Source organism: Camelus dromedarius, chromosome 24 (genome assembly GCF_036321535.1).
Source record: "Camelus dromedarius isolate mCamDro1 chromosome 24, mCamDro1.pat, whole genome shotgun sequence".
Classification (NCBI taxonomy): domain Eukaryota; kingdom Metazoa; phylum Chordata; class Mammalia; order Artiodactyla; family Camelidae; genus Camelus; species Camelus dromedarius.
In genome coordinates, this window is record NC_087459.1 from 29,311,977 (window position 1) to 29,325,261 (window position 13,285).

Sequence of the window (13,285 nt, forward strand, 5' to 3'; positions counted from 1 at the left end):
AATCCAAATAAGTATTGTGGTAGTATCAATGTCAACTTCTTGCTTTGATATTATACTATAATTATGCAAGATATTACCACTGGAGGAAACAGGATGAAAGGTACATAACATGGGACCTCCATGTATATTTTTTCTTTTAACAACATCCTGTGAATTTATAATTATTTCAAAATAGATATTTAATAGATAAGTAAATTTTTAAATTAAAAAAGGGGATGCTTACCCTCCGGTTTGTGAAGACAGAAAAACATTCTTTCACTAGTACTGTTTTAATCATGTCTGGATCTGTGATAGCCAACACAGGCTGTCGACCATCATAAAACCTGTGTCAGGAAAACAGAACTGTTTAAATTTAATGAGCCAGTTTCTGTGGCTGGAGCCACACCTAAAATCCCGACTCTCATCCTAACATTACATAATCCATATTCCTATAGATCATGACTAGAAATCCCATTAGAACATTGTTACATCTAAGTGGTGTGTACGTGAGAATTTCCCACACCATTCTCCATTATTTTTATAGGTTTAATATAGTTCATTATCAAAAAGGAAGTTAGGTTAGTTAATAATTGAAAGGAAGTAAATTATCTGAAAATTTAAAAATAAGGAGAGTCCACCTACTCAGTCATTTTTAAAGATATAGCAAAAGAATGAAAAACACATATGATGTCATAGCAGATGAAAACTGCAGACACAGTGATCATAAATATGTAACAATGTGTCTGCAAATGGAAGGTTTGGAAAGCTCCACAAGCACGAGTAGGATTACGAACGAGTTCTTCACCCTATTTTCTAGAATTTGCTTACTAGTTTATAATTTTTTAAAAATCTACTTAAAATAATATGGAGATATCCTTGGTAGCATCCAGTTTACAATAATTTGAAACAAAAGGACAAAGAGAATAAAGAAATTCAGAGGCACACGCATAATTCATTTTTTAAATATTTTCTTTTCATTACTTATATTTATGCTTATATATGGGTCCCAAGTAGGCCTGAGGCTCCATGTAGGTGACGTCCCTTAGAAGCAGGGCCGGCCCACTTCTGACCCACCTACCACCCAAAGCTGACGCCTCATATATAGTACATTCTAATTTGGCCTGATCTCCTGACTGTCAGAACGTCCATTCATGGGGACGGTTCACCGGAGTGAGGCTTACTGTTAGTTAATTACACTGTCTTCTGACATTTTGTTTTCCACTCTCAACTATTTGCAATTCTAGAGCAAAATGGCAGGTTTTCTACACGCCACATCTTGCTCCTTTGATTTCAAAGAGGAATTTCAAATGGTCTTGTGATCACATATAAAAATCAGCGAGAATCGCTGCACTTCTCGCTGCCCATTTCCAAAAACACAGTGGCGATCCAGCACTGCGTGTTCTTCTCGCCCCGGGATGACGTTGCCCTCTGGGGCCAGGAGAACTCAGCAGAGCCCTGTGGTTTGAGGACTTGACGAGAGGATAAGAGGGGCGGAGAGGTAGAGCTTCTCCCGCTTGCTTCTGGCAAACAAGAACTGTATTTCGTCTCTCCCCTGCTCTCACCAAACCTCCACCAGCTGCGAGAGGCAAAAGCCATGGCAGTCAGCCAAGGCCACTCAACAAAGTCACTGAATCTGTCAGCCCACCAGCAAGCACACTGGGTTAGAAATATCCCACATCTCTTCAAAGTCAAAGGAATAGAGTAGGTGAAGCAATAATTGTGTACACTTCTATGGAAAAGTCTTGATTTAAAATGTAAAAACCAAAACCAAAACCAAAAAAAGAACTAAACTCCATACTCGTGGAGAAAGTTGGAAAAAAAAAAAAAAAGCTGAGCAGAAATGGTTTCTCCTTGGGTTTACCTGTATCCCTGAGACCTTTTTCAAAAGGGCATATTAAATGCAAATTTTAAATAAAGCTTTTTTTAGCTTTAATTAAACATGAATCTTGTGGGAAAGGGGCAATGACATGCATTTATAAGCACATATTAGAAGGGTCCGGAATCATGCAATTAAAGGCAACCTAAGGAAGGAAACACAGAGAAAAGAGGAAGAGCGAGATACGGGACAGAAGGTGATGCTGGGAGTCCCTGGGCCATCAAAGTCCAGAGAAAAGTGATGGCCTGCAATTCTCCAGGCCTGACTCAGACTGCAGACCTGGACACCTGGTGACCTCGGGGATCCCTGATAGAACAAGTCTCCAAAGCTGCACAGTAGATGGCTTCATTCCAAGACACTCTGGACTGAGGTTGTCCTCCGCATCACGGGGGCCTCACCATAACAGGTCTATCCGATGGAAGTTTCCAGAATACTCACCCCCACATTTTTCCATACTTTTTAAAACATTTACTGTCAAAATCCCAAAGACCCTGCAAGGAGAAACAAAATTAAATAATTAAGATAATGCACTGAACCCTACCTCTAATTCATGAAATAGTGAATTCTCTTATTCACAGACGTCTTAAGGGAAAGGAGAGAAAACAGATGAGATATTCGAAACTGATCACTGAAAATTACTCTTGAATTTTCTCTGAGTATCACAGATACTAAACACTTATCCCTGTCAGTGAATACTAAGTGACTCCTTGTCTTTCTGAAGTGTTTTTGCAAGAGCATGTGTTGTCTCTAAAATCTCATAGCCCTCTAAACCCTCTACGGACTCGTGAGAAAACTGAAGCTGGGGGGAAGTCAGCGTGGCCTGTACCTACTTTCCTCTCCTAATTAAGCAGCCTTTTCATTTTTCTCATGAGCCCTCTCTAGAATTCTAGCAGAAAGAGGAAGTTAAAGCACCAGTGACCTCTAATAGTCTAGCAAATGTAAGTGTATCTAAGGCATGCGTGCTGAGTGGGAAAGTGAGTGAGTGAATGAGTGACAAAGTGGTCTAGCCTTCTAGTGTTGCAGCTCAACATGGAAAAGATAAGGAGATGCCTCATTATTCAGCAAAGGACAATGCAATTAAGACACTTGCATGAGTTTTCACTTTTATAACTTTAAAAAAAAACCCTTCCTGTCACTATGTTTCTGCTGTGGTATTTGATGGCTTAACTATGCAAAAGAAATGTGGGTCTTGGAGTGCATCCATTAAGGACTTCATCTGGGGATGGTGGAAAGGAAATTTTGCCTTTTCAGAAGGAACAAAGTTCAAGCAGTTCTTACGCGGTAATGAGACAATGAAGGCTCAGGATGGAGAATGAGGATCTGAGGAACAAGCCTCAGGTCTGCGGGAAAGGAAGTCTGAGGCCAAGAGCAGCCTGCACACGAGGCTCTGCCCCTGGACGTCCGGGCGCCGCTCATGAGCTTCGGCTCAGGGGCCAGGCCCCGGGCTAGGAGGCGTCAGAGCTGGATTAGCATCAAGGCTCTGCTGGAAGTCACAGTCTGTGTCACCTAGTACATTCCATTCAGCTAAATTTTTAATAATTTTGTCAAATCACTTCCTCTCTAGTGATTTTGTGTAAGTGATTCTGCCTTATTTAAAAGGAAAAAGCCGACAACTCATTTAGTGGTTAAATATCTGAAGTAAACAGACAACCACCACCTTTCTCAGTTATATCCACTCCCTGCTCAGACTCCTCTGAAGGCCAAGAAGTAAAGCAGAAAGCTCTTGTTCCATCTCTCAAGTCCCAAAAGATGTCATGGGGTGCAAGAGTGGGGGTAGAACATCGAAGAAACTGCAGAGCTTAGCAATTCTTGAGAGAATCCACGTATGTGCAAATTACCTGGTGCAAATCACGTAGGCTGCCTTAGAAATGGAAATGTCCAATATACCCGGGGGAAGGGTATAGCTGGTAGAGTGGTAGAGCGCATGCTCAGCACCCAAGAGGTCCTGGGTTCAATCCCCGGTACCTCCTCCAAGCGGAAATCAATGAAGAAACCTAATTACCTGCTCCTCAGAAAGCAAAAAAAAGGGTACCCAGAGCTTACGCTACTAACAGGAATGTGTGGCCCTAGTGTACACAGCTTAATGAGCCATGACCAGACACTCCCTTCATGCCTTTCTCCTAATAATTAGTAGGACTGCGCCTTCCTGAGAATGTGCACCTGGCAGAAAGAAGATCCTCTTCACGATGCTTACAGGTTGCAGCTTCAAGTCCTGTGCTGAACCAGCCAGAGAGCTGTGCTGTCTGACTGAGGCAAAACCTGAAGCTCCTAACAGGTGAGACGAGATCCCTGGGGTCAAACTGGCTATGTGCTGCGTGGGGCCTATGATGCAATTTCTGCAAAGTGTGAAACCTCAGAACTTCCACCTGAAACGAGGCTTTTTTTTTTTTTTTAATGGAACTCAGCTGGAATTTGCTGCTATAGGAAGCAAAAGAGGGAATTCAAACAACACACACCTTTCTGTAGGCCAGAACATTTCCAAAATAAGGCAGAGGTGTCGGCCCAGGAATCCCCAGCTTCTTAAAAAGTCCATGTGAATAAGTCCCATAGCTGTAAAGTGAAAGAGAAAACCAGGTCACAGGAATGGTGGAATACAGCTACTGAGGCTGGCGGGTCCCTGACTCAGAACTGGCACAGTCAACCTATGGAGACAACAAGTAGGCAATGAATAAGAACAGCAACTCCAAAAGCAATAATAACGTTCACTCATTGTCTCCTTTCCCATTTTCACTGTGAGACCCACAAAAGGTAATGATGTTTAGCTCAAAGCAGCTGAAGTCTTCACGGTTCCAATCCTAGAGTGGATACATGATAAATGTTTACAATTTGAGAGCCCCTGAGATGTTTAGGTCATATTCCTCCAGAAAATTCATTCATATTTATTTAGTAAGTTGACACTTTCATGAAAAGATTCTCATTCAAGGCACAAATGGGAAACTTTTTTTTCCCGTTCCAAACACGAGATTTTGTTTAACTGCATCCACCCAGTAACAGAGTTACTGGGAGCCTTCCCCGACACTGCTCTTAGTTTGCTTAGACTTTTATGCTTTTCCTTCCCTCTATGCCCTGGTCCCATTTTAGGATCTGATTCTTCTTAAATCTATCTTCATAATCAGGCCTCAGAGAAGAATACTGTTTTTATTTCTGTAGAATGAAAACTGTGCTCAAGACTTCCATGACTGGCTAGATGAAACAAGATTGGCATAATGTTTATTATTGTTGAAGGTGTGTGTTGTGTATATGAAGATTGTTAATTCACTCTTGCTTCTTTGTGTATGCTTGACAGTTTTCATAATAAGACATTTAAAAAGTAAAAAAAAAGAAAAAAAAAAGATTTCCATTACCATCATAGAAATGTGAGCACATTTCAGATATACCCAAGTCTCTGTTGTCAAGCAAATTGGCTGACTGAGCTACAGAGAAGGGCAATTGACCCCTGTGTTCCCTGAATGAAACTGTATAAAGGGACCAGTGACTAAAGGATCCATTTCCAGACTATCCTCCACTCATGGCATCTGGTCCTCCAACCTGTGAGACTCACCTGCTAAGCATAGTGCCAGGCACACTCATTTTTTTTGCAAGATGCTCAGTCACGAAGAAGTTAGTTTACTGCCTCTGTGCATCAGCTATCTCAAAAACTCATTAAGGCTGGTGCTTCCAATAGGATGCAGTCCTGCAACTCATCTTTCATTATTACATGAGAAGTCACACAACTCAAGGTTCTGGATCTTTACAAGTCTGAAGTAAATAGACAACCACCACCTTTCTCAGTTATATCCACTCCCTGCTCAGACTCCTCTGAAGGCCAAGAAGTAAAGCAGAAAGCTCTTGTTCCATCTCTCAAGTCCCAAAAGATGTCATGGGGTGCAAGAGTGGGGGTAGAACTCTGGTGTTACTGAGAGACGACAGAGTGGAGGAGAAAAGAGGCTGCCAGCAATCATTTTAACCACGAGTTGCTAGGCCTGCAAGGCTAGCTCTGCAGAGGTAAATTAGGAAGGTATGGCTGAAAAGTGCGCTGTGTAAATGGTTCAACATGCCTTACAGGCACTCTCAGCTAAAAGCCTTCCAGCCTTCAGGTACCGTCCTGTGGGCAGCAAGAGGCGCATCACAAGACATAAAATGAGTAACCACAAAACATCCCACATTGGTTGACTAGGACCCTGTCTCTCCTTCTCAGGAGGTTAGGCTTTAAGGTAGTACAGGTTCAAATTTTCTGTACAAATCCAGTAATCCTATGATATGTGATAAAAAGAAACCCCCCAAATTACCCAGAAGGACCTGTGTTGGAAGGGCCCACAGAGGTACCTTAGCCAGGCCCAGCTTGGCTTTTGGACCCTCCTCCAGAACAGGTGGTGGAGGTGTGTACACTGACTGCCAAAAAGGAGGCAGCCTGGGCTAGTCCCACCCCAATTCCTTCCTCTGCCATCACAACCAGCGCAAATCAGTTTCGGCTTCTGAACTTTCAATGCTGCCAAGCAACTGAGTGAATGTGTCAGAACATTAGTCCCAAGGAATGATCTGGTCTAGTGTCTAACCTCATGATTCCATGTCAAGGTAGAGGGTGGGCTGGGTGAATTCTTTCTAGCTCCTCTCATTTTGGTGGAGTAATGCTGCCTTGAGTACAAAGGAGAGGCTCACAATAAAGCAGATCATTTCTTACTGTGTTTACATTGTGCTGGGATAAGGAGGGCCTTGTCTACAGCTACTGACTTGTGGCTGCACCAGTGTCTTCTAAGGCAACAGTGTTGTTTGCCTGGTGGTGACCTTGTCTAGTGCCAGCCCCCACTGTCAGATGGATAACACATCATGTGACTTAGATTGTGCTCCTTCCCCCAGGCTTCAAGCAGATGGGATGCCAACCCTGCTGACCTCCTGTGGGACCAGGTCTAAGGAGTATCTCTGGCAGGTCTGCTTTGAGGAGTGAAGAATATTCTCCCCCTCCATCCTGACCCCTCCCTGGATGCCTCTCACATCATCACTGGTTCCCAGGCATGCTTACTCACCTGCACTGAGACATTAAAATAACCTGCTGGGCAGGGTTTTTTTTGTTTTTTGTTTTGAATGCACCAAACACATTTGCATTTATTTTCTTTTTTTAAGCAAATAACAAAGACCCAGTTTACCAGCTTTACTTTTTTAAACCTAAGCTTAACATTACATATCTAAACAATTTTCAAAACTTACTAAGTTTCCAGCATTCATGCACAACTAGAAAACATCCTCAACTTATATTAAACCAGCAATGTGTTACCATTAACACATTAATGTCTTTCACTACTGAAAATACTGAAGAAAACTGGAATTACTTTTGTGGAAGGTTCGTCCCGGCAATGTTAGCTTCACAGCAGGCTGACACTACTTGGCTCACGTTGCAAGCACAATGGGAAGCAGGCCCGTGCTGGTGTTAGTGTACGAAAGAGTCACGGCCTCCTTGAGTTACGTTTAATAAAAAAGCAAAGTGCATACAGAGATATACAACAATTTTAAAGACAAAAAAATGGTCCTATCATGTGGTCCCAACAATAAACTCGAACGTCTATGACAAACAGGGCTCCGACGAGCTGTGTATAAACACGTTAGATCAGGTACAATTACATGGGAAGGTGAGTTCGTCTGAAACGCGCCAGTCCCCGGGGCGCCCGCTACACGGAACGTCCCTGGGCCGCGCGGGCCGGGAGCTGCTTGTTCTCCAAGCGCAGCAAGCAGCTGCTCCTTACCATTTATCATCAAGGACTTGAACTGGCCGTTCTCTTCCACTTCCACTCTTTCCTGACCGTTCTCGACAATCCTCCTTGTAGTGCTTTTTCTGCCGTTAACCATCTTAGTAGAAGCTGACACAGATTTGTGGTTGCCCATTCCACCGCCACCGAATGCCGTGAAAGAAAAAGACGCGATGCCTCCATGACCTAGTGAACCAAAGGACGTGAATCCTGTATCAAAAGAAGAAAATCTCCCTCCAAAGGCAGGAAATCCACTGAAACCGGAGAAGAACGACCCTGTGCCTCGGTTCCGGCTCCCACGCGGGCCCCTTTGATTCCCGAAGAAGTCCTCAAATGGGTCTTCGAAGAAGTCGAATGAAAATGGGTCTCTTCCACCAAAAAATTCCCTGAAGACGTCATCTGGGTTTCAGAATGTGAAGCCAAACCCAAACGGACCGTCAAAGTGACTTCCACCCCCTCGGCCACCGTCTAATCCTTCTTTGCCGTATCTGCCGTAGATGTCCCGTTTGTTAGCATCTGGTAACACCTCATACGCCTCAGCCACTTGCTTGAATTTTCTCTCCGCTTCTTCTTTCTTCTCAGGATTTTTATCTGGATGCCATTTCAGGGCCAGTTCCCGATATGCCTTTTTAATGTCCTCGGCTGAGGCATGTCTGTGCACGCCTAGAACTTCATAGTAATCCACCACGTTTCAGCAGGCTGTCGGAACGAGTGCAAGGACTCGGGACCGGCGGCGGAAGGCGCGGCGGGGTGGCGGGGGGTCTCCTCGGCCTGGCCTCGGCGCGGCGGCGCTGGCGGCGGCGGTCCTCGCGCTTTCCTTTTCTGGGCAGGTATATTTTAAAACCTATACTATAGAGTATATTTGAATACTAGAGTCATATTCTGGAGTTTACTGTAGAAGGGTGAATTTATTTACATGCCTTTGTAGTCATAAATACTGAAAATCAGCCCTTCAGAAAGAGCGTGCTGGAAATACTCTTATATCAATAAAAATTATATTAAATAGAATGAAATGAAACCATATCAATCAATTTTATAATGTCATCAGACAGAAAATATGGTGCTACAATACCTTGAATTTCTAATATTTCTTTCGAAGAATTAAAACAAGGCTTGTATTATCTATGTCTATGTCATCGCGATTTCCTAGACCTGATGAAAGCGAAATTGAGGTAGAAGTCAAATGCGGTGTGAAGGGGGGTGTCTACCCGCTTGTTGAAAATTGCTCGTCTCCCAACCTGCTCCGTGATGCCAGGAGTCCTGGCATTGAAAGGAATTCCTCTGCTGGGTGATTTTGATTCATCCTCCTGTACTGTACTTAAAGGAGGAAAAAAAAAAAAAACACTTAAATTGGATTTTGAGGCTTGTGCCTTTGAAGGCTTAGCAGGTTTCATATCGCGGAGAAAATAAACTTATACAATGATACTGACCCTTCCAGAGACTGGAAGAAAAGGTGAAAGAAACTAATACAATTTCAAGATTTCTGCCAAGTCTCCCCTGATCTAAAGATTTCTCATTTGGGGCTAGTTCTGCATAGTACAGGGTAGGTAAACTGAGTCCTAGAAAGGGAGTGCCAGGGAACGGGGACAGAAAAGGGGGAAGAGCTGAGCCTGAAAGAGAATGGCAATCAGTCCCAGCCCTTCACAAAGTCTGGGTGACCAGGAGCCTTGTGTAAATGACACCTGGGGAGGGAGAGAAGGGAGCAGGAACTCTGAGTGACACAGGGGCCAACCCTTCTACACATGTCTTGCTGCAGATACAGGATGCAGAAGGTGAAGATAATGAGACAGAAACCCAAGTTTCTTCCTCCTGTCTCCAGGATCCCCAGAGCTTGGGAAGGGGTGAGCCATTTGTTTTTAATCTGCCTCTGCCAGACTCCGGTCGATTTGTCCGGCTATAGTAACAGGAACTTGGGAAAGGGGGTATGGGTTAACTCCACAACAGATCTGGGTAAGCTCAATAATAACTACCCTTTTGTTCAAAACACCCAAAGCTTCAACTACTTCCCTTCCATTTACTTTAAACTTCAAACAGCTAAGGGAAAGGGAGAACTGACTGGCCCCCAAGTCCAAGGTTACAGAAGAGACAAGCCTAGACAGTTACTCACAGATAGAGGAGCACCAGGCTGGTAGCCAGGAGAACCCACGTTTCTATGGAAAAGCTTGGGATCAGGTCCATGGCCACTGTCCTCCGTGACTCTCTCCTCCAAGTTCCCTCGCCGCTGTGTGCGCTGCTCTTTGCCTATGAGCGTGGAGCTCCCTGTCCTGCCCATGGAGATCCAGTGAGGCTGGAAGGTTTATGTGCTGGGAAGAGGGTGGGGCTGGAGCTGCAGCCAGTAGGAGGAACACCTGTGCTCCACTTGCAGAAGCTCACTCTGCCTTAAGTTGGCAAAGCATCTTGGACACTCCAGTTTGGCCTCCCTTGAGTTCATGTTCTGTAGAAAATCAATGAACAATTCAATCAGTGTCATCTGATGTAGGCCCAAAAGTTACAGAAACTCAAAGCCACTGGCCATATCTCTTCTATACTGCCCTTGTCTCCATTGCTGCCCACACTCCAAAATACTTGAAATTCTTTAGACAAGTTAGGTCTACAGATCTTTACCCACGCAGTTTCCCCTGCCTACAAATACCCTTGCTGCCCCTGTGAGGTTCCTACTCATCCTTCAAATCCCAGCTCAGACAGAACCTGTATGTTAGAATCTTTCCTAACCAACCTCCTTGAACAGACATAACTATTTCCTCCTCAAGGGACTTCTGTCCCCTGCACACAATCCTGTTGTCTCCAGCATCACTGTTGGTTTCCACACCTAGTTCCCTTACCAGATGGAGAACTTGGGCAAAGCCTGGGTGGGTATTAGTCACCATTATGTCTCTCCCTAGTATCTAGCAGGGTGCATCCTGCAGAGTGGGCATCCCAAAAGGTTGGTGGAATTGAGCTGCTAGAGGTAAGACCTCTGGGCACCTGCGTGCTCTTTCCCTGTGGTTCTTTGATGATCATGCCATCTTCCAGGATTATTAATGCAATAAGAGGGCCTGGCTAGACCTTGGCCACCATCACTGCACATGCAGGATCATCCATCAGAATTCTGTTGACAAGAGGCGCTTGAAGGAGAGGCAGGACATGGACCAGATAATGATGGCTGCACCAAGGGATATCAATTCAGGCTGCTTCCTGCACAACCGACCTCAGAGGGTCCCGCAATAAGAACAAGCTAGATAGATTCTAGACCAAAGAATGGCCCCTCTCTTTGGAAAGGTCATAATCCAAGACCAACAGGTGTGAAGGGAGCAAAGAAAATAAATCAGCCAAGTGGGCCCCAACCACCTTCTCCACCAGTGATGTGGCACGTACCATAGACAGGTCTCCAAAGGATGACATGAAGTTTTTCTCTGGGTCAAAGAGGGGTGATCAGAGCAGATGGGTTCCCGCTTGTTGACAAGTGTGGAATTTTTTATTGGGTAGTGAGGGGCTGGTAAATAGGAGGCCTAGAGTAGCAGTCGGTGTCACCTGTGAGGTTCCCCACTGCATTCCTGATGGGAGAAATATGAGGCCTGAGCGTGGAGAAATTACACCAGCTCAGTATCTTCACTCTGAACCGTGTCCTGTGTTTGCTTGGCCCAAGAAACTATGGATTATGTGAAAAACAAAACCTCAAAGGTGATTAAAACTCAACAGAAATAGAAGACATTTAACCTGCATGTGCACTTCCCTCCTCTCTATATTTTTCTCTCTTTCAGTTCTTCTGTGGAAAGTGATACTCATCTCTTGCCAACTCTTTCCATCCCTCTGGCCTGAAAGTTCCCGGGGCTGCCTGACACCAGCCTGAGTGGGTGGATGTCTCATTGGTAAAACGCAGTAGGTCCCAACTATCTCCCCCTCTGCCTTCTTTTATTTCCTTGGGAGCTTGTCATGCAGCATGAAATTCCTACCATCATAGTTCGTCAACTTTGGGTTCAGGCTTTCTCCAGGAGGCACCTGTTAAAATCCATAGTTGCCACTAGAAATACAATGCATGAATGCATCCATTTATCTGTCCATTGATTCAAAGCCACACAGGTGAATGTCAGGTGCAGGTGATGCGCTGGGCTGTGGGCTGGAAGCCATACAGTCCCCGCTTTGGGAGCCGCCTCCCCGTGGAGGGAGTGAGGCACACAACCATGCTCAGTATGTGGCACATCTTGGGATCTCTGGAATAATAGAGCCCCACCGAGACATAACTAAGGACAGAAGTGGCTGTAAACCTGAACACCAAAAGGACAGACACGGGAAGCTGGAAGATGATCCCCCAAAGAAAGGAGAATAGAAAGTCCTAGGAGATCTGACACTTTTCTGCTCCATTTTGGCGCCTTCTCTGGCTACCTGTAAACAGGGTCATGATACACTCCCTAGTTTATAGATGTAGAAAGTAAGGCTCAGTGAGTTCAAGTGGCTTCCCAACAACTACTGATCACAACAACAGAAATGCTGTAAATACGCTAATATGAAGGAAGCCGGGCAGGTCCTCTGCGGCCCTGAAATGCTGATACTCAACATTTGCCTTTTGGTGATAAGGGTCACTCAGGGAAATAGTGAGACTCAAGGCTGCAAAAGCATTTCGTTAAAATTCTGGTTTTGGTCTAGATGGCTACCCCGGACCCAGGAGCTTCCCTGTGGGCCTCCAGAACTAAGGACTGCATCTCATCTCAGCAGAAATAAAGACACATGCAAGTCATGAGGATACTAAGGGTCTTGCCGTGTAAGATCTACCTCTCTATGTTCCCGACTGAGAGGTACAGAAATTATATCCAACATGGAAAGATTAGGGTGTCATCTGATAACTAGTTATAACCTAATTTACTCAACTAATCCCAAAGCCTTTCTTACTCTTCTTGGAAACACAACCCTTGTGGAAAGTATATGCTTTCCTCTTCCTCCAAAACACATACTCGGCTATGATGATTTTCTTACTAAGCCTAATATGACCATCACCTGCCCTGTTCACCTGCCCTGTCCAACTGGTTGGAATCTATCCCAGTGACAGTAGGCTAGTCATTGTTTGGGAATAACATGTCCCCAGTGCCAAATGCTAACAACTGCAAGTGGCCTTGCTCTGCAAGGGGAAGTGACAGAAGGCATGATCTTTGCGCCCCTTCGATCCACAGCAGGGAGCACCTCATGTGAAGGGGCGCGGCACTAAGACTGTTTAGGAAGACGTGTGCCTGAAGGGCGCCCCAACCCCGCGTCTCTGTTCTGCTCACCTGTGTATTGGCGGGCTCGTCACGTACTGCAAAGCTCAGTTCTAAATGCTTAAGGTGCAGATATGGCTCAGACCCCAACGGTATTCAGGCTGAAGATAGAAACAAATGAACAGGTAGATATAGTACAGCCAAGATATAATAATTGTGCAGGTTTTAGAAACACAGAGTCTTCATCAAGGGTCACTGGCTTATCTGCTTTCTCAGTCCTCAGCAATCGGTCAGGGTTGAAATTCAAGTAGCACTCAGGAAAGCATAGGCTCAGATATCAGTACAGGTGAACAGGGTGTCAGGTCTCAGTGACACAAAAGGCACCATCAAGTCTGCTAGTCCTGACCTTTCAGAGGTGGCTCCTTTTCTGAGAAGCCTGTCCTGAGTTCTGGCTGAGAGAATTGCTCACAATGTGGGGAGGCAGTATTGCTCAGGGTGCTTTGTGTGTTAGAGTCTAATTTCACAGGCCACAATCTGGAGTG

At 44.9% G+C, this 13,285-nt stretch overlaps 1 protein-coding gene and 1 pseudogene across 1 annotated transcript in view; both read right to left on the reverse strand.

The window, feature by feature from the left end:
- The window catches only part of LOC105099350 (cytochrome P450 3A12), a 35,557-nt gene extending 25,795 nt beyond the window's left edge, over nt 1-9,762 (reverse strand). Inside the window, exons 1-4 of the mRNA XM_010992171.3 lie at nt 9,683-9,762; nt 4,312-4,405; nt 2,294-2,346; nt 224-323 (exon numbers count right to left, since the gene is read on the reverse strand). Of these exons, the coding sequence (XP_010990473.3) occupies nt 224-323; nt 2,294-2,346; nt 4,312-4,405; nt 9,683-9,753 (318 nt within the window). The 5' untranslated portion in view covers nt 9,754-9,762. The remainder of the gene's footprint in view (nt 1-223; nt 324-2,293; nt 2,347-4,311; nt 4,406-9,682) is intronic.
- Nucleotides 4,453-8,266, reverse strand: LOC105099393 (dnaJ homolog subfamily B member 6-like; annotated as a pseudogene).
- Nucleotides 9,763-13,285: the final 3,523 nt, after the last annotated feature.